This window comes from Charadrius vociferus, unplaced genomic scaffold, assembly GCF_000708025.1.
Source record: "Charadrius vociferus isolate BGI_N301 unplaced genomic scaffold, ASM70802v2 scaffold188, whole genome shotgun sequence".
NCBI classification, from domain to species: domain Eukaryota; kingdom Metazoa; phylum Chordata; class Aves; order Charadriiformes; family Charadriidae; genus Charadrius; species Charadrius vociferus.
This window is the reverse complement of record NW_009649706.1, coordinates 842,943-861,724: the sequence shown is the minus strand read 5'-3', so window position 1 is coordinate 861,724 and position 18,782 is coordinate 842,943. Positions and strand designations below refer to the sequence as shown.

The following is an 18,782-nucleotide window of genomic DNA, read 5'->3' as shown; positions in this document are numbered from 1 at the left end:
TTCTCCAGCTTCCCACACATACATACAAACAGTATAAAATATTTTGAAGAAATCTCATTTTTTCCTCTTATGTGCATTTAAATTTTCAGTTGTTTCCTTGAACGTTTTACACACAACTATATTCTGTTAGCCAATACTTTTCTTGAGAGTACAAACCTACTCCAAGTTTGTCTATCAAAGTGCTATTACATTTTACGTTGAAATCTAATCATAGTCTACAAATAATTTTTCCTCAGCCAATGTGTGTTCAGAAAACAATACACAGGCTGCATTCCACACGCAATCATGCACACGCTTCTTTTTGTTTTTCCTTAACCTCTAATATTTTAGGTAACTGAGCAATGTGTGAAACTTACAGCTGTCCAGGCTTCTTTGCTGCATCGAGAACACAACCATTCATTATGGATTTTGTAAGAGGGAACACCGTAGCAACCTAGAATAAAAGAGAGATGGATTGATTAAAGCATTGATGTCATACAATTCAACTGTGTATAAACACTAGTAAAACACATCTGCTGTGACCAAGGAGACTTTTCAAGTCTCAACTTACTGCTAATTCCATAATCTATGAAATATATAAATTAGACACACACAAACTCTTCCCAAAAGTAAAAAAAACCCCACCACCCTCAAAAAAAAAAAAACCAAACCAAACTGAAAATTGAAACAAACAAAAAAAACCACCCCAAACACCCAAACTCTAGGGAATTTCTTATTTTCTTGCAGTTCAATAGCAAATCAGAAACTCTCCATGCAGAAAAACTGTACAATTTTAATTAATGTACCGACATTCATTCTATGCAATTATACCATACTTCCATGTAAGAATTTTACATGGAACTTCTTAACTCTTCAAGCCCTGCTGTCTAGAGAAGAGACTGCAGAAAATCCATGCATTCACCAGTCACTCTTGAAACCAAAAAAGAATGCAAGATGAAGGAAATAACTGTCAACAGCAACATTCACAAGCCCTCAAATCAAGCAGGATTTCACCCTGACTAGTTAATAAGGACATACTAACATCCCACAGAGGTTTAAAATATGAGAAGTAAAATACGAATTTAACAGCTCAGAATTGAGACAAGAATCAAAAGTTTGTGATTATTGAAAGTTTACAGAAAAGTCAATTCCTCACAATTTTCACAGCAATCATTTACACGCAATAGAAAATGTAATGTAGTTTCTTAAAGAAATTAGCCAGTGATTGAAGTAACACGGAAATGTTCTTCAAGTACTTTTAAAGACATATCAGAAGCCTAGTTAACTATCGCTTATCAATAAAACAAAATTTGAAACTACATTTCTTCCAACTGAACAATTAGTTTATTTACTTGCATGAACCCGTACAGAACACTTTGCACAGGAAATCAGAAGACTTGTTCCATCTTCTTCGATAAAGGCATTTGATGGATAGTTTTCAGTGTTTTCTTCACTATAAATAAAACACATCTCTGGAATAAGAGGTTTAGTCTTTTCATTTTCAGCCATCAATGTTTCTGCTGAGTTTGCTTCCCCGAAAGTAGGACTTTCTTCATCATGATTGTCTGGCTGGAAAATAAACAGAATTTATACTTACGCAAAAAAAAGGACAGTTAGTCCTACTCTTCCTTTTGTCAATGATGAAATGACTTTTCCCCTCCCAGCTCTTGCACTAAAAATGTAACAGTTCTGTGAGAAAATTAACTGCTTCTAGGCATCTATCACAGTCATTCTATAGTTCCTTCATTGTTCAAATAAATGTGAAATCTAGACTAGCACTTAGCGTGCAAGCTAGTGTTATTGCAGCTATGTTCAATGATACTGTACCTCTGTCTCCCTTTGAGCCCTTTAACTGGGTCCAGTGCAATAAAAGTTTTCTTCTTAGTTCCCATGCTGAGGGGATTCCAGTTTAGCAGCTTCAGAATTAGTACCATAGTACTACAACAGCATTTTCAGCTGACGTTTGACACAGGAATTCCACAAGCCAGTATCAAACAGTGCATTAGATTGTTTCTATGGGAATATGATTCCCAAGAAGGCTAAAGTACTGTGAAAACACTTATTTCGTCAACACTGTGGGAAGGAAATGTAGAAGAGCCTCCAAAAAAAATGTATTTAAAGATGGTCATATAAGGAAATAGTTAAAAGATACAAACCTATGTGGATTCATCACCTCCAAAAGCGTAATTTCAAGAGCAACCACACATACATGAACACCACTCCTACATAAACCCTAGCAGAAGGCATACACTGTCTGCAACCAAGGATAAACGCAGGTGAACAGAGTATCAGTTCTAATTGTATCAAAACTGAGTTTATTTACTTCTCATACAAATCAAATGCCTAAGCTTATCTTATTTCTAATTTACTGGAAATGAAGTAGCTGGGCAGCTAGTTCACGCTTCACCCAGAGGTGGAGTTGTTAGGATCTTGCCCACCTTGTAGTATGGCATGAGGAGAGTGCAAATGGCACAGTGCGGTTCCTTTTTTGCACAAGCTGCATTGTAGTCTTTTTCAGCATTGAAATTAGGTACTCTTGTCTGCCAAAGGTAGACCAGAGGCCTGGCCCATGTCTCTGACTCTTGAACTTCCTCTTCAATTAAGGTAGTCTCAGGCAGTTCTTAAAGAAAAAAAAAAAAGCAATTGGTTACATTGTAGCCTTGGAATGAAGACAAACAACAATGATCCCACCAAGTGTGCTAACAATGAAGATAAAACAATGCTATAAGAAGTCTGCGTGTGAAAACAACTGCAGAAGTCTGAAAGAATCATGCATCAGGACAAGCAATACAAAAAAGCACTTCGACACCTCTGTCATGAGCTGACTGCTCCACACAGAGCGTAAAGTATGTCACTAGTTCTACTGTTTACAATTTGTATTAATATCCACATTACATCTCACTCTCTCACTCCTTAATTCCTCCAACCTCTACCCCATACCCATCCATGCACTCTGCCCTAAGTTCCTTTCAGATGGAACATGTTGCATCCTGCCTAGCGGCACCAGATAAATCACTCTGTTCACCCACACTGGCACCTCTCAACTCTTTATGGAGAATGACACTCATTTTCCAAAGGTAAAAAGAGACAAATGTTATAGCCAGGGACTAATGAGGAACAATCAGATCTAAGATGTGGCTGAACGTGCATGCTGGACGCCACTACCGGAAAAATTATTTGGTAGTATCAGTGATTTGTTCTGGATGTTGCAAAAGTTTGGTTTACTTATTAGCAGTGTTTCCATGCAGGACTCTATAAAGGTGACTTCATGAAATTAAACACCTCTAGAAAAGCTGAGAAATAAAATTAGACTGAAACTCAAAGAGAAATAGCTTATTCAATAGGAGAAATCTAAAAATGTAATTGTTTGCTATAAAGAAAGTCGTGGAAAAGGGAAACCTGTGAAAAAGAGACTGGGTGTAAAATCCTTGCCCCAGTGAAATCAATAGCAGAATTATTAATGATCCAGTTAACACCAGAATTTCAGCCTAGTCACATGTTTGAGCTGCCTGGAAACCTCAAGGTATCTTCACAGGCAACCTAGGCACTTTGCCACCTGTGAAATACATAGATTATGAGGAGGAAAATGTCTTTTCATTCTTGAAAGGAAAGCATTGATGACAGAAGATGTTAAGTATATTTTTCTGGATTGGGTCCTTATACACTGCTCTGATTAATGATGAGGTCTGTGGTTCTGCTCATTCAAGTGGAGAGTGCCTATTAAATCTTTCTTGATCAATGAGAAGGCATGTAGGTGTCAATTAGAGTAATTAAAATAATGTGACTGTAGGAAGGAAAATGTGGAAAGTTATTGAATAGAATTTTCAGATAACAAACAAAGGTCTATAGTATGCAGTCCTTTTCTAATGATGTATTGAAGAAAAATTGTTTATTTCAGAAGAAGAAAATTCCAACAACAGAGAGATGTTTAATGAAGTACAATAAGCTGAATCATCACATTCCTTCAGCCCATGACTGCCTTCCACTTTATGCAAAAGAGGAGGCCTTATAGGTCTTCTCCTATGATAAATCGTCATGCATTGCTACAAAAGCACTATAAAGCTGATAGCATTTTTATCGGTGTTGAATAAAATATGGATTAAAATATTTGTCTACAGGCAAGCCAAATGTAACAAAAATGATTAATATATTCTGCATGTATATTTTATTTCATTTTTTACAGTTTCTCAAGAGAACTAATATCAATTCAATAAACATTTGCCAATAATCCAGGTAGAAGCACAAATACTAAACATCCGCAAAAAAGCTGTCACCAAGTCAATATTCAGCAGCAAAGCTTTATGGTGGATAACACAGCTGTAGAATAGCAGTGAAGAAATAGCTGAACACAAGGAAGAAATGAAAATATAAAATGCTGGCAATACTTTCATAGCTTCCTGAATTACTTATTTTTTAAGTTAAAAGCCTAACTAAGCTTTTGGTTAAAAACATTCTGTCCAATCATATTTTTTCTATTGCGTGCAATTTTCCAGAACCATAAAATAAATAGCACTGAAATCTATGCCTCTGGTTCCATTTCTATCTATTTAAGTTTTGCCTTAAAGAACAGTCTCTCAGGTGGCTTCACTTTTGCTAACTTGTTTTCGAAATTCTTTCTTTGCTATTATTTTCTTTCAGGAGCTTATACTGCCATTATTTTAAATATTTGCATTATAGTTGTGACATCACATAGAATTGAGGGTTTGATTGTGCCTGACGAAGAAAACAAAGAAGAACACAAAATTTACCGTGAAGATTTGTAACTTACATCTTCCATGTCTATTATCCACTTTGAAACTGACATCCTTTGATTGCACCACTCACTCCTTATCACTGCTAAATAATTCTTCCATGAGGGTTGAAGTCTTCACCCTGAACTTCAGCCTGTTATGCTCCTCTTTATTCAAAAATCTATCTTTGAATTTCCAGTCCTGGAAACAATTCTAGGATGATAGCTCTAGTTCTCTCTCACATAGCGCTCTAGTTTTCTACCGCCTCTAGCACATTTGCTGGGTTCATGACCATATTGTTTCTGCTTTTGATGAGAACAATATTTATATCTTAATTACATATAAACTCCACAATTTCAGTTCCCTCTTGTGTGATCTTTACAAATCCTTTCCAGATCGAGGGAGTGAAAAGAATGCAAGAGCCAGGAATAAAGCTGGCAGTACTCTTACAACATTTTGTTGCTTTCAAAAGCTTTGTATTTATTTTCAAACCTCATTTCAAATGAAGCCAGGGACAAAGTGCCATATGCAGATGTACCAGACTGCATCTTCCACAACCTCCAAAAAATTTAACACTATTTTAATAAATTTATTTTCCCTTTTTCATTATGTTTAGAGCAACTACCTCCAGTTACTTATTCACTAGAAGCAAACCTCCCCCATTGCCTCTGATCTCTACACCTCTTATTATGCATTCTATCTCCTTTGAGGTACGACTGTTCTCAACGCCCCTAACTACAGCCTCATAGTGTCTTTGCATGAATTTCAGCACTCAAGCTTTCTGATGCGATCCTCCTGCATATCACACCCTGCAATTTCACGCTCTTCACTATAACAAGCCCAGGACAGCCATGAAATGAAAATATCCCTCCTCCTTTCAGAGGGAGACTAGTTAACCCAGCACTTCTTAAAGGAATGTTACACTAACAGTACATAAAATTAAGAATAGACAGAATGGATGTTCTCTAAGGGATATAACCTTTGTCTAATCCTGTTATCACTACTGTATGGCATCTGAATTTCAGTTCTCTTCAAGAAGACCACCTTAGGCTTAATTTAGCATCTTTCAGGGGCTTCAGAAATATTAGTCCATCTCCTTACAATCAACATTCCCCCAGCCACGCACTGAAATCGTAAAACATCAAAAGTAATTGATATTTAAAAAAAAAAGTAGCAGAGCACGTGACTCCTATTACAGAGTATGACAACAACGGTGGTTTCAACAACTTTCGCACCAGGTAGAACGTGCAACCTTCTATGTAAATATTCTACAACACTAGAACTTGGGTAGTTTAAATTTGTGTGCTTTTTCCAAGATGCGCCAATTTCACTGACAGGAAGAATTTCCAGGTCAGCTTCTCAGGCAGTAGAGGTGGATTTACCTTCCTGGTTTCACTAAGTCAGAGAAATTACGGACCATCAATAAAAACTAGGAATCTGACTATCCAAAACAGGCAATGAAATAAAAACCAACTCTCAAACTGCTTGAGAGAAAGCATAGAGTATATAACCCCTCTATGTGACAAACCCTGCCATCCCGGCACACTTTATAGCTTTTCTTCACTTGTCCATTTGATAATTCCAAAGTACTATTTATGTCCCCCAAAAACTTGGAAAACTTGAGGGATTTTCAGAATTTTTTTTTCTATTTATGCAGTACTTCTCACTTCCTGTTATTCTTTTTAATGACTCCTTTCATTACTTACTACATAACGGAAGAGCAATCAGTGACTTCGTTTAAAATAAATTTACTTCCCTAACTCACATTTGTATGTGTGGTTTCAGGGTAGACATTCAGGTGCCTCATGTGACCTCAGTGGTTTTTTGACCAGATATGTCTGTTAGAAGTGTGGAAGTGCCCAGCACCTTTGTCTGCTTCTATGCAATGATAGAAAGGACACGAGGCAACTGCAGCCTCCAGTTACCTACATTCAAAATCCAACTTAACTGAGGATTCTCAGAGTAAGAATGGAGAACAATGTGTGGTGTACATACTCAGTGAAAAATCTCAAAAGCTTCATTCTCATAAGCAGGCATACTTTCTACTTCAACCACACATCAGTGCCATTTTCCAGTCTCAAGACCTGCAAAAACCACAGTGGAAGCACCAGTTCCCACAGTGAAAGAGAATCAAAAGTTGCCCTCCAAAAATCACACATCTACTTTACAAGACCCCAGTAATATAAGGTTTCATGAAGCGCTATGGACATGATGTTTCACTAAAAATCTTCTGTACTGGCATTTTTCTGTAAGAGCCTGAGAATGTTGTCTCAGTTCTCACAGAGCAAGTTTTGGCAAACAGTCGCTTACTCAATGCTGCCAACCAACAATACTCTATGTTATGCGCCACTATTCAGGCAAACCTTCTCTGCAATAAACTGGCCTACCTCTAAGAGCAGCCCAAGCCAGGCAATCTGAAAGATTCAGGTCAGACAAGGCAGTGATATAAAACACAACATATGTTTATGGAGAGCATATACTTTGTATAACACTTGAAATGGAGCTAGGGAATCTATCTTGACTGCTATGTCTGCTCTAACCTGGCTCAAATCACTGATGCTTCCTCACAGTTCACTGCCAGTAAGTGCGTGAACAGGACTCTGTACAGGTGCGTAGCAGAAATCTCTGGTGAGAACTCTCATGTGGCATTTGCTTTTTTTAGCTTTTCAGCATAAACTTAGATTGAGAATTAAGAATTAAATAAGACAAAAGTGAATAATGCATTCTTGATATTCTTTGGTAAAGAAATATCAAATCAACTTAACTATAGAATATACAATACATTTTGCTGTCAGAGGGAATAAAAGAATACATGGAGTTGAACCTGCTAGCCATGACAAGGAAATTCAATACCCTTTTGGAGCTCAATTGACAGCACTGTTCAAGAGACTGAAACCAGCCGGCTGAATATGTGTGCCCGGGTGGCCAAGAAGCCCAACGGCATCCTAGCCTGTATCAGGAATAGTGTGGCCAGCAGGACTAGGGAAGCGATCGTACCCCTGTACTTGGCACTGGTGAGGCCCCACCTTGAGTTCTGTGTTCAGGTTTGGGCCTCTCAATACAAGAAGGACATTGAGGTGTTGGAGCATGTCCAGAGAAGGGCTACAAAGCTGGTGAGGGGTCTGGAGGACAAGTCTTATGAGGAACGACTGAGGGAACTTGGGGTTGTTCAGCCTGGAGAAGAGGAGGCTGAGGGGAGACCTTATCGCTCTCTACAACTACCTGAAAGGAGGTTGTAGAGAGGTGGGGGCTGACCTCTTCTCCCTGGTAATAAGTGATAGGACGAGAGGAAATGGATTCAAGTTATGTCAGGGGAGGTTTAGATTGGATATTAGGAAATTTTTTTTCACTGAAAGGGTTATTAGACATTGGAATAGGTTGCCCAGGGAGGTGGTGGATTCACCTTCCCTGGAGGTGTTTAAAAAAAAAGGGTAGATGTGGTGCCTAGGGACATGGTTTAGAGGTGGTTGTCAGGGTAGGTTGATGGTTGGACTTGATGATCTTAAAGGTCCCTTCCAACCTTAGCAATTCTATGATTCTACAACACATAGGCACAGTGACAAATACTCAAAGAACCATGCTGAAAGTCTTCAGTTGACCTGTTCCCTGTTTAATCTCCATCTGAATCATGATGCTCTACTTTAGATAATTATTCCCATAGCAACAAATATTGTATCAAAAATTGAGGCCATCACTTCAGCTACAAAAATAAACATCTTTTTAGCAGAACACCTTCTCACACAACACCATGTTCAAGTGTAAATGTTATGCGTAACCTCAAAAATAAGTGCTACTTATAGGAATTCAGAATTGCTTAACAATGCAACAGAACTTTAATTATCCGATTCACTTCCTTACAATCAAGCTCACTCTTTTCCTGAGTAAAGTTAGACCCTCTATTGTATTTTTATAGTTATTGAATTTTAATACATCCTGAGAAGGTGTGCTGGATGGTTCATCTCATAGTTTCACTTCGAAGAAGGGACTGAGCACATACATCTTTGTATAGTCAGCCTGTGAGCACGGTGTCTTACCTACTGAAGTTCTTTCCGTGTGGGACATCTAAAAGAACACAGTCAGACAGTGGCACAAGGAACACAGAATTTGGTTGTTTCACGCTGGTACTTAAATTGCATTTACAAGTAAAAAGACCAACTTGAGTTCTGCTAGCATGTTAGGCATTCCAGTTTAAAGCAGCCAGAAATTTCCTCAATAAGATGTAAACCTTCAAAGTTGGAGCGTATGTTTAAATCAAGTTCAGAGACCCTTTACTGGACACACTTTGACAATATATCCTACTTGGATTCAACTTATCAATACACCATTAAATATATCACTGATTTTGGTATGCTTTGATAATAACTATGTGAAGCGGCCTTCACAAAGAGAGTGACATTTCTGCCTCTTACAGCCTCCCAAGGAGAACGTACCATGCAAGTCTGTTAGTATGCATATTTTTTTTAAATAGTCTTATACGAACAAAGCCTGCTTCTTGTAAGTTCTGTTACGTTTCTGGCTGTAATTGTATCGCATATTCATGCTGAAGTCTAAAATGGATCAATACCAGCCCCCCAAAAAAGAATTAACAGGATCATGTAATGCAGAATATTTCTATGCATTTAAACACATGTCCTTACTGCCACCACTAACAGTGGTCACAGATCTCGATTTTTACTTCACTGCAAATACAATGCTTTGTTGTAATATTACTTTACCACATACAACTCACAACGAGGTTAAATATTCAGTTTCCTAAGGGGACAGAGCAAGTGCTCTTATTTTCAAAAGAAATGCAGAAACACTTGATAAGCCAATTAATTACCTTAAATAAATGTATAACAGTTGTTATAAACCTTACTGTATCATACAATAATTCACCCATAGCGTTACTGACACTATAAGGTGATTAGCAATGCCAAACTCCGTGCTAGTTTCTGCTATCATATTTGTACCTGAAAAGAATATTTATATAGAATTAATTAAGCTCTGTACTGTAATTTCAGATATAGTAGTTCTCATTTATGCAATTATTTATATGCATCTGTATCCCTTTACATAGTTAAGAAAAGTGAAACAATTCATTAAAACAAACTGTGTAGACAAAAAGAAAATTATAGCCCAGAATGTTTTGGTACAAAGGAAACTCCTTCTATAGCAAAGTACTTATAAACAGTTACTGTGCTGCTTTCCAAGTGGGTAAGTGAATGAAATAAATGTTTTCACAAATGTTATTGGTTTAATAGTTTGTGGCAAACGTGCTCCAACACGCAATACTATTGCTTTGAACGGCTTTTGCTTACTAAGTTAAACTCAAATTCTCAGACGGAAAACATTTGGGCCATTTGCAGAATGGGCTGTTGCCACTATTTGCTGATTTAACCCAGCAGATGTGGAAAGCCATAGATGCTAATACAGTACAATTTGCTTTTGCCAATCTCAACAACGATTTTGCTGCTTCGGGTTATGTTCCACTGATGTTTCCTGGCTTTGTACAGCAGCATTCTGTGCTATGAAGAGCATAGCAGCATCTGTTATTTTTCAGGTAGTTGAGCATAATCTCAGCCCTGGGAGGCATTATCTATAGTTTCAAATGTCCTGGAGGAAATAATAATAATAATAAAAAAAAAGTCAGGGAAAAGGACTTGCAACTTCAAAACTTTACTGTTCCTGCAGTATATCAGCAAACACAATTTCAGAAATTGGGTTTCTTTTTTTCAGATTGTCATAGATTTCACAGCAAAACATGCAAATGTAATTTTTTTTATTTCTTGTACTGTACAATAAGTTTAATTTCCTTTATGGTACTGTACAGTAACAGTACTGTAATATATGCACACATTTTTGGTTAGAGAGTCTAATTGCTGAATTATCAATTAATACTTCAGTTCTCATAAAAACTGTATGTAAAGACAGACACATTGAATCACAGTTCTACAGGCTAAGCCTAAAAACTCCTGGATTAAACAAGGTTTAGCTCAAAAGAAACTAATGGGGTGCTTTATTAAAAAAGGTAAAATATCAAAAAATTGTAACATGTTAGCTGCAGCACATCTCAAAATGTTTTGAAAGGTCAGAAAAATTCCGAGTTCAAAAAATTTTTAAAAAGAAAATTTGATAGAATTGAAAGATGCATTTAGATACTAGGGTACTCTGACTTTTCTTGAGCATATCATTAAAGTCCCATAATGAAATTCACATTTGTTTGGTGATTGAACTGTGTATTACAATTGCTACACTTTGCTAAATGTAATTTGTATTTGTATTGTGATTGAACTGTGTATTACAATTGCTACACTCTGCTAAACGTAATTTGTACTTGCACTGTGATTTAAGTGCATTGCTGCATCACACTACTAAATCGAAATCTCATGTAACTTCAACTAATTTCAAATAAGAAAATTTTGTGTTATTCATGAAACTCTCCACACATGGAATATCTAAAAGAACCTGGCCAGAGTATATTTAACTCTGACATTAACTGGCATAGTGGGCAGGATATTCCCGAGGGTAAGCAGTACCCATGAAAACAGTAATGACTGCTTGACAAAAACATGCTTTCTGATTTGGTGTTAGTCACAAATAAGAACCTACTGGAGAAAACCTGCACTGTGATTAAGAACAGGTACTGGTAAGACTGGCTGCAGAGAGGACCACTACCATTTGAAAGAGGAGATAGGATTACTATAAATACTAACAGAGGCTGGAAAAATCTCACCAGTAACCTTGAAAAGGACGGATGGGAAAACCATAACCAGGATTTTTCATGGATAGAACAAAGCACTGGTCCCATTTATATTTAGGATTAAATTGAAAAATTGGAAGGTTCTAACAAGTTGAAGAAAGGTAAGAAAAGCAGAGCTTTGAAGGTTGCTGGGGGAGTAGTAGGTTTGAAGGTTATTGTGAGTAGTAGTGCAGAAGTTAGAAGAGGGTAAATGAACACATAGCATGCTAGAAGAAAAAAGAGAAACAGTTATAAAAGACAACATAATGCTTAAGCATTGTACATGGAGAATCAAAATAAGTTCATAGAGGCAAAGCTGCAGCCTCAGATGTGATGCCCATATATGTAGGGATCACTTATAATGGTCTACTGAAACAGATCTCATTCAAGTGATGGCCACCATGGATACCAAGGACAATGAATGAGCAAGAGATATCTGGTTGGATACTGATCCTTTTCAGGTGACTCATGAGAAGAAAGTATTATGAAAATGTTTGCTCCCATGGCAAAAAACAAATGAACAAAGAAAGTAATGGACCTAAACCAGTTGCAACCCACATATTCCTTCCCAGAGACTGGAAACATCCAGCATTGTGACAGTGAGCATATTATTAGACACCAGTAACAAAATTCCCATTTATATTATGACTGAACTATATATTGCAATTGCTACAGTCTCCTAAACGTAGTTTGTACTTGCATTGCAATTTGAGTGCACACTGTATCACTCTGCTAAATCAAAATCCCATGTAACTTCAACTGACTTCAAATAAGCAAATTTGCTATGAGACACTGAATTTTCCATATGCGGAATACCTAAAAGGACCCTGTCAGACTGTGCTGGATCCCAACTTCTTCCTCTAAGAAATGGCAGAGTAACTAAAATCCATTGATTTACATTGCTATCCTGTTGATTAACTGATTTTGAGAAGCTCTGAGGACTCACGGCATAGAGAGTAAGTTTACATCTACACAATCTGTAAAACTAGTCTTATAGGACTATAGCATTGACATTTTTTAAAACTACCAGTTTATTTTGCTTACTAATTCTTGCAACGAAGTCATTCTCTACTTCAAACAGCGGACCATAAAAGTATCTGATAAATATACAGGGTAAAAATTAATCTTTCATTCACTGAATTCCCTAAATAGCATCATAGACTCACAGAATGGTTTAGGTTAAAAGGACCTTAAAGATCATCTAGTTCCAACCCCACTGCCATGGGCAGGGACACCTTCCCTTAGACCAAGTTGCTCAAAGCCCCAGCCAACCTGGCCTTCCAGGGGATGAGGCAACCACAACTTCTTTGGGCAACCTGTTCCAATGCCTCACCACCCTCAAAGTGAAAAATTTCTTCCTAATATCTAATCTAAATCTACTGTCTTCCAGTTTGAAGCCATTACCCCTTGTCCTATCACTACATGCCCTTGCAAAAAGTCCCTCTCCAGCCTTCTTGTAGGCCCCCTTCAGATACTGGAATGCTGCTATAAGGTCTCCCTGAAGCCTTCTCTTCTCCAGGATGAACAACCCCAATTCTCTCAGCCTGTCTTCATAGGAGAGGTGTTCCAGCCCTCAGGTCATCTTCATGGCCCTCCTCTGCACCCGCTGCAACAGGTCCATGTCCTCCTTATGTTGAGGGCTCCAGAGCTGGACGCAATATTCCCAGTGGGGTCTCAAGAGAGCAGAGTAGAGGGCGATAATCACCTCCCTCGACCTGCTGGCCATGCTTCTTTTCATGCAGCCCAGGATATGGTTTGCTTTCTGGGCTGCAAGGTCACATTGCCAGCTCACGTTGAGCTTCTCATTCACGAACACTGCCCAGTCCTTCTCCTCAGGGCTCCTCTCAATCCATTCTCTGCCCAGCCTGTATTTGTGCATGGGATTGCCCCAGCCCACATGCAGAGCCTTGCACTTGGCCTTGTTGAACTTCATGAGGTTGGCACAGGCCCACCTCTCAAGCCTGTCCAGGGCCCTCTGGATGGCACTCCTCCCCTCCAGTGTGTCAACTGCTCCACACAGCTTGGTGTCATCGGCAAACTTGCTGAGGGTGCACTCAATCCAAACATCCATGTCACCAACAAAGACGTTAGACACCACCGGTCCCAGTACCAACCCCTGAGGAACACCACTTGTCACTGCTCGCCACTTGGATATGGAATTGTTGACTGTAACTCTTTGAGTGCAACCATCCAGTCAGTTCCTTATCCACCGAGTAGTCCACTGGTCAAATCTATGTCTCTCCAATTTAGAGACCAGGATGTCATGCAGAACAGTGTCAAATGCTTTGCACAAGTCCAGCTAGATGACATCTGTTGCTTTCCCCTTATCCACCAACACTGTAACACGTTGCCAAATTTGTCAGGCGTGATTTGCCCTTAGTGACGCCATGTTGACCGTCACCAATCACCTCCTTATTTTCCATGTGCCTTAGCAGAGTTTCCAGGAGGATCTGCTCCATGATCTTGCCGGGCACAGAGGTGAGACTGACTGGCCTGTAGTTCCCAGGGCCCCCAGTGAATCTAGCTCCCTGGCTGGCGTGGCTCTTTTTTCTTTATGCTGCACTCGTGGTGCTCTCCTGTTGACCTGCAAGCCATCTCCAGGTTGTGGGCCTGTACTACTCATAATTTTTTGGGGAATATGGAATGAAGAATTAAGCTCTAGTAGTTAATGCTCAAATTGTCAAAGATGTCTGCTAATTCTGGCACCTAAGCTGAAGCACAAGCAACAAATTCTTACTAATACTAAAACACATGAACCACGTAATGACTCCAGAAACACAGATACTTATGTCCAAAAACCAAGCTTAAAGGTGACGCACTAGTCAAGCAACTGTATTTAAAATGCAGACATGAGGCCACAGAAAGACAGATGTTCTTATATCTGCAAGAACTGCCAACACGAAATATGTATAGCATATTTGTGTTATAATTTCGATTTTTATATATGTACATATATAAATTCCAGTAATTTTACTTGTCTTTACACCGTTGAAGTTTAAAGAATAGCCACTGTATTTATAATTTAATTCAAAGAGGCATCTCATCAAAATCAAAACAGAAAAATAGTAAAACCTGCTGGAATTTACTGCATAGCCTATCAGCAAAAAACACAGCTGTCAGTGCGAAGCTATTACAAGAACAGACTACAAGGTAAAGACTGGCAGATATCTGCTCTCTTGAAATGCTTTAATTCACAGCACTGTAAAAGACTTATTACCAGCTGCTTTCTCCATTCCATTCCCCTGCATAATTTTTTACAATTTTTAATGAACAAAATTTTTACTTTGTATTCTAAGTCAATTTGCTTTCAATCAGTGTACTTACCAGCCAGATTTGATCAATAGCTAAAATTAGACTGGAATTTTTAGGAACTGCTATTGGCACCCAGTCACATGCTTACTGATTTACTAATGAAACACAATAGTTTGCCATAGTTTCAAGAGCTTACTAAAGCTCATTTAAGCTAACCAACTCCAAATGTAGAATATGTATTTCCATTTATATTTATTTAACATAATTAAGTATTACTTAAACCTGAAGGTCTGATCCCATATATCTCTATCTCAGTATTTGGTACATATGATGTCAACAATATAAAATTAGTGTATCATAAAGGATTCAGTGAAATACATATGGTTCTCTACATAAAAGACAAAACCATTATTTTATTTAATTCTTCATCATTATTATATTATTTTATTTATATTACTGAGCAGATTCACCAATCTACTCTTGTTTCATGCCACTCCAGAGACAAAAAACAGTACCAAGTGGGGAAAAAATAGTTTATGGTTACTTTATATCTCTCAGGCAGCACAAATCTAACCTATGTCAATATACCATTCCAGCACAAGTGCCTCTGGGCAAAACACAAGTGAAATTTTGAGCAACCAGATTACTTGAATGCTTACAGTTAAGATTGTGCTGAAATTCTTCACTGAACCAAGGCCTCAGCTAGCTGCTTATCTTCATAAATTAAATATGGAAGATGCAAAACAGAAAGATTCGATCACAGGTCCAAATTCACGTGACAAACCAGTGACTGAATTGGAATTATAAATTAATAGCTTCAGGCTACTGTCACTGCAGACATCACTAAAACAAATATGCCATAAACGCTCCATACACTAGACAACAATTGCATTCAACCTCCCTCAAGGATCAATTTCTTAAGTATAATTATTTTGTACATTTAAAAAATTATATATTACACACACTTCGCAGCCAAGAAAAAGCATTTAGTAAAACCCCATTGGCAGTAAAATCAAGTCACTTCCAATACCGATGGTTTACAAAGAAGCTTCAGATTTTGACAAAGGCAATGATAACACTATGGGCTTTTATTTATTTTTTTTAATTTTGAAAAAAAAAAATTACTCCTGTGATATCTTGGAACTAAGATTATTTATTAGCCAATCCTCTGTAGCAATACCTCAGGGAACTAATCCTCGTTAAATGCAAGTCATACATTTTCTGTGTTTCTCTTTGGACCATAATTATAGAAACAGAAGCTCAACTTCAGAAGATAATCTTACAGAAGAGGCATCTGTCTCCCTGGCAAACATCATATCCAGTTTGCCTACCAAGTCCGTAGCTATACTTGAGAAGGCTACTGAGAGGCTGCACTAATGCATCAGGAACACTATTTTCATTTTGATACACTTGATAATGAGAAATTATACATGCCTCTGTATCTAAGACTGCAGTTCTATCCACTCCTTTAAGAGGTAAAATATTATATGTTAAAGCTAAAAAAGCTACGCAATTAGAGTTGTAAGATTCATCTAGAGGACAGTGAGTCTTAATGATCACTACATAGGCCACTGTCCAGCAGATGAGGCAAAAATGTTAGAGGAACTGGGTTGTTTTCCCCTCTTGAATCAAAATAATAGCTACTTTTAGGTCCTGGCATTTGTAGGTGTCCACTCTAAGGCAGATAAGTGGTGCTTGTGAAAGACGTCAAGGGACAAGAAGCGCCAGTGGCAATAATCAGGGTTGTCAGTTCTTGCCATTTCTGGAGATCAGCTGCTAGCCCACAAGGTTGACAAGAGTACTGAACATTTAGGAAAAGCTTATATTTGACCCTTCAATACCTCCCTTTACTAAATACCTACTAAAGATTCTACCACAATTTTGTAAAGTTTTTTTGAGTCTTCAGAATACCACATGCTACATAAGTGCTAGATCTTTTTCTTAATTATAGTAATCAAATCTTGAAAATGGAATTTAAACAAACCAGAAGAGAGGAGAGAAAACATTTTTATCTAACATAGCAATACCATTGCAAGTCATAGATAGTGCTGGTCTCTTCCAATGCTAGATGATGATGTACGAAAAATGCAGATTCTGTACTTGATTAACTCACACTCATTCAAGAGCAAAGTATTTTTAAAGAAGTAAAACTCCACTCCAAACGTAAATTAATACAATAAGGGAGTGAAAGCAATACTGCCAATTGTAATACTAATGTGCCAAAAATAAATGTGCCTCTATCAATTGGTTAACAGATTCTTCTCTACCTCCTAAGTCACACCAGGAAAAAAGAGTTAATGTTTCTTTCTGAAATAAGTAAGAATCTTCAAGCAGAATCTGGCATTTTAAGCTCTGAAGGAAAAGAATCATAATTGCATCTACAAGTGTAATTTTCCCCTATTTCAGCATGATTAACCTATATATGACATTACTGAACATGCCTTATATGGCTTGACTACTAGTATCAGTTCAAGCACATCTTACAGGATGCTGATGGTGAATGTAAAAATTGAAGAAGCTTTGTTTTGTGTCATAGTAGAAGGAAAACTACAGCTGTAGAACTAGCAGTTTTCACTAATCAAACTCTTGTCCAAGCCACTCTTTCATTTCACAGTAGTTTTCTCTGTTTCCTTAACTTACAAAGTAACAAAAGCAAAATTACTTTGAACTTCTGAATCATATTTAAAACACCAAAAACTGTATACAAAGAAACCCATATTGAATTCAATCTATACACTATTATTATATCATTTAGGGCAATGGGAAATTTTAGTCTACTTGAAGTTAAAAACAGTTTCTAATGTTGCGTGCCCACATATTGCTGGAAAGAAATCTCTGGGACCAATCAATGTACATCCAAAGTCAGTATGCTTTCTCCTTCTGCTGAATTTGCTTTTTTATTGCTTAAGTGAGCAGAACTCCAACTGCATTAAATACAAAAGAATAATATTACAACAAGCTAACATACTGCATTGAGCATAAGACCAAGGTTCATTACATAAAAATTATTAGTATTTTGACCGTGACATACAAATCACACTGTACTGCTGCACTTTTCTAAACTGGCAGCCTGAGCTACAATCTCTGCGATTGATTCCCCGGTCCCCAGTATTTCTCATGGCTCAGACCTTTAGGCGTTAATTCCACAAAAGCAATCATAATAAGGGAGACTCAGTAGTCAGACATACATAGGGAAAGGCTTCAGGGACAGTTAAATAAAAAAAAAATAATTAACACCAGTAGACCACAAAGAAACAATTAACCCAATAATTTTTCTGTAGAAGAAACATTCAGATCATAAAGAAACATACGCATTTTTCTGTAGAAGAAACATTCAGATCATAAAGAAACATACGCATAAAGAAGCATATGAGCGATAAAAAGAAAACACAAAACTCAATGTCCATGCGATCCTGTGCAAAAAAATCAAATTTCTGCTGAAAATCTCTGCTAAGATTTAAGCATGCTGTTAAATATGATAGCATTCTATTTGCAAAATTATGATTCTGAAATGGCTGAACATGTCATAGAATGCTGCCTTCATGTTATCAACAGCCTCTGATTCACCTCTATTCACAGAAACTTCCTAATAGAACCCTAGTATCTGAAGGACTTCAAATATATTAATTTTAATATAAATTATCTGTATTAGAAATGGCTACAGACTACCCAACTCGTGGAAACTGATATGATTTGCCGATGAACTATAAAGCCCCAATTTCTTAATTTTTCATAACAGCACTAGCCCATATCATCTTCTTCCTCCATTTCATTTACATTTATGATTTTACTGGACTCAGATAAGTGAAAATATAAATTAATGTATCAAGACACAAATCCTCCTTTTAAAGGAACAGACGAACTCACAAGTTATGGTACCAAGAGACTATAATATTATAGCCATTATGGGCATCATTTTTATTTAAAAAACACAAAGAACAAGAACTGAGTAAGTATCCAAGCTGAATTATGTTTCTAGTAACCCCAGAGTATGGATGAAGCGCCTTCATAAAGAGGGGCATCGTCATTGGTACATTGATAGTGATTACTCCCCTGACACTGGACAACAAACATTCTCGAACACCATCAGAAAAACCTCC

General features: G+C 37.5%; 1 protein-coding gene across 1 annotated transcript in view; it reads right to left on the bottom strand.

The window, feature by feature from the left end:
- KDM4C (lysine (K)-specific demethylase 4C) overlaps positions 1 to 18,782 on the bottom strand; it is a 273,932-nt gene that overhangs the window by 110,054 nt on the left and 145,096 nt on the right. The window contains exons 12-14 of the mRNA XM_009890665.1: positions 2,418 to 2,599; positions 1,332 to 1,548; positions 357 to 433 (exon numbers count right to left, since the gene is read on the bottom strand). Coding sequence (XP_009888967.1) covers positions 357 to 433; positions 1,332 to 1,548; positions 2,418 to 2,599 — 476 coding nt within the window. The remainder of the gene's footprint in view (positions 1 to 356; positions 434 to 1,331; positions 1,549 to 2,417; positions 2,600 to 18,782) is intronic.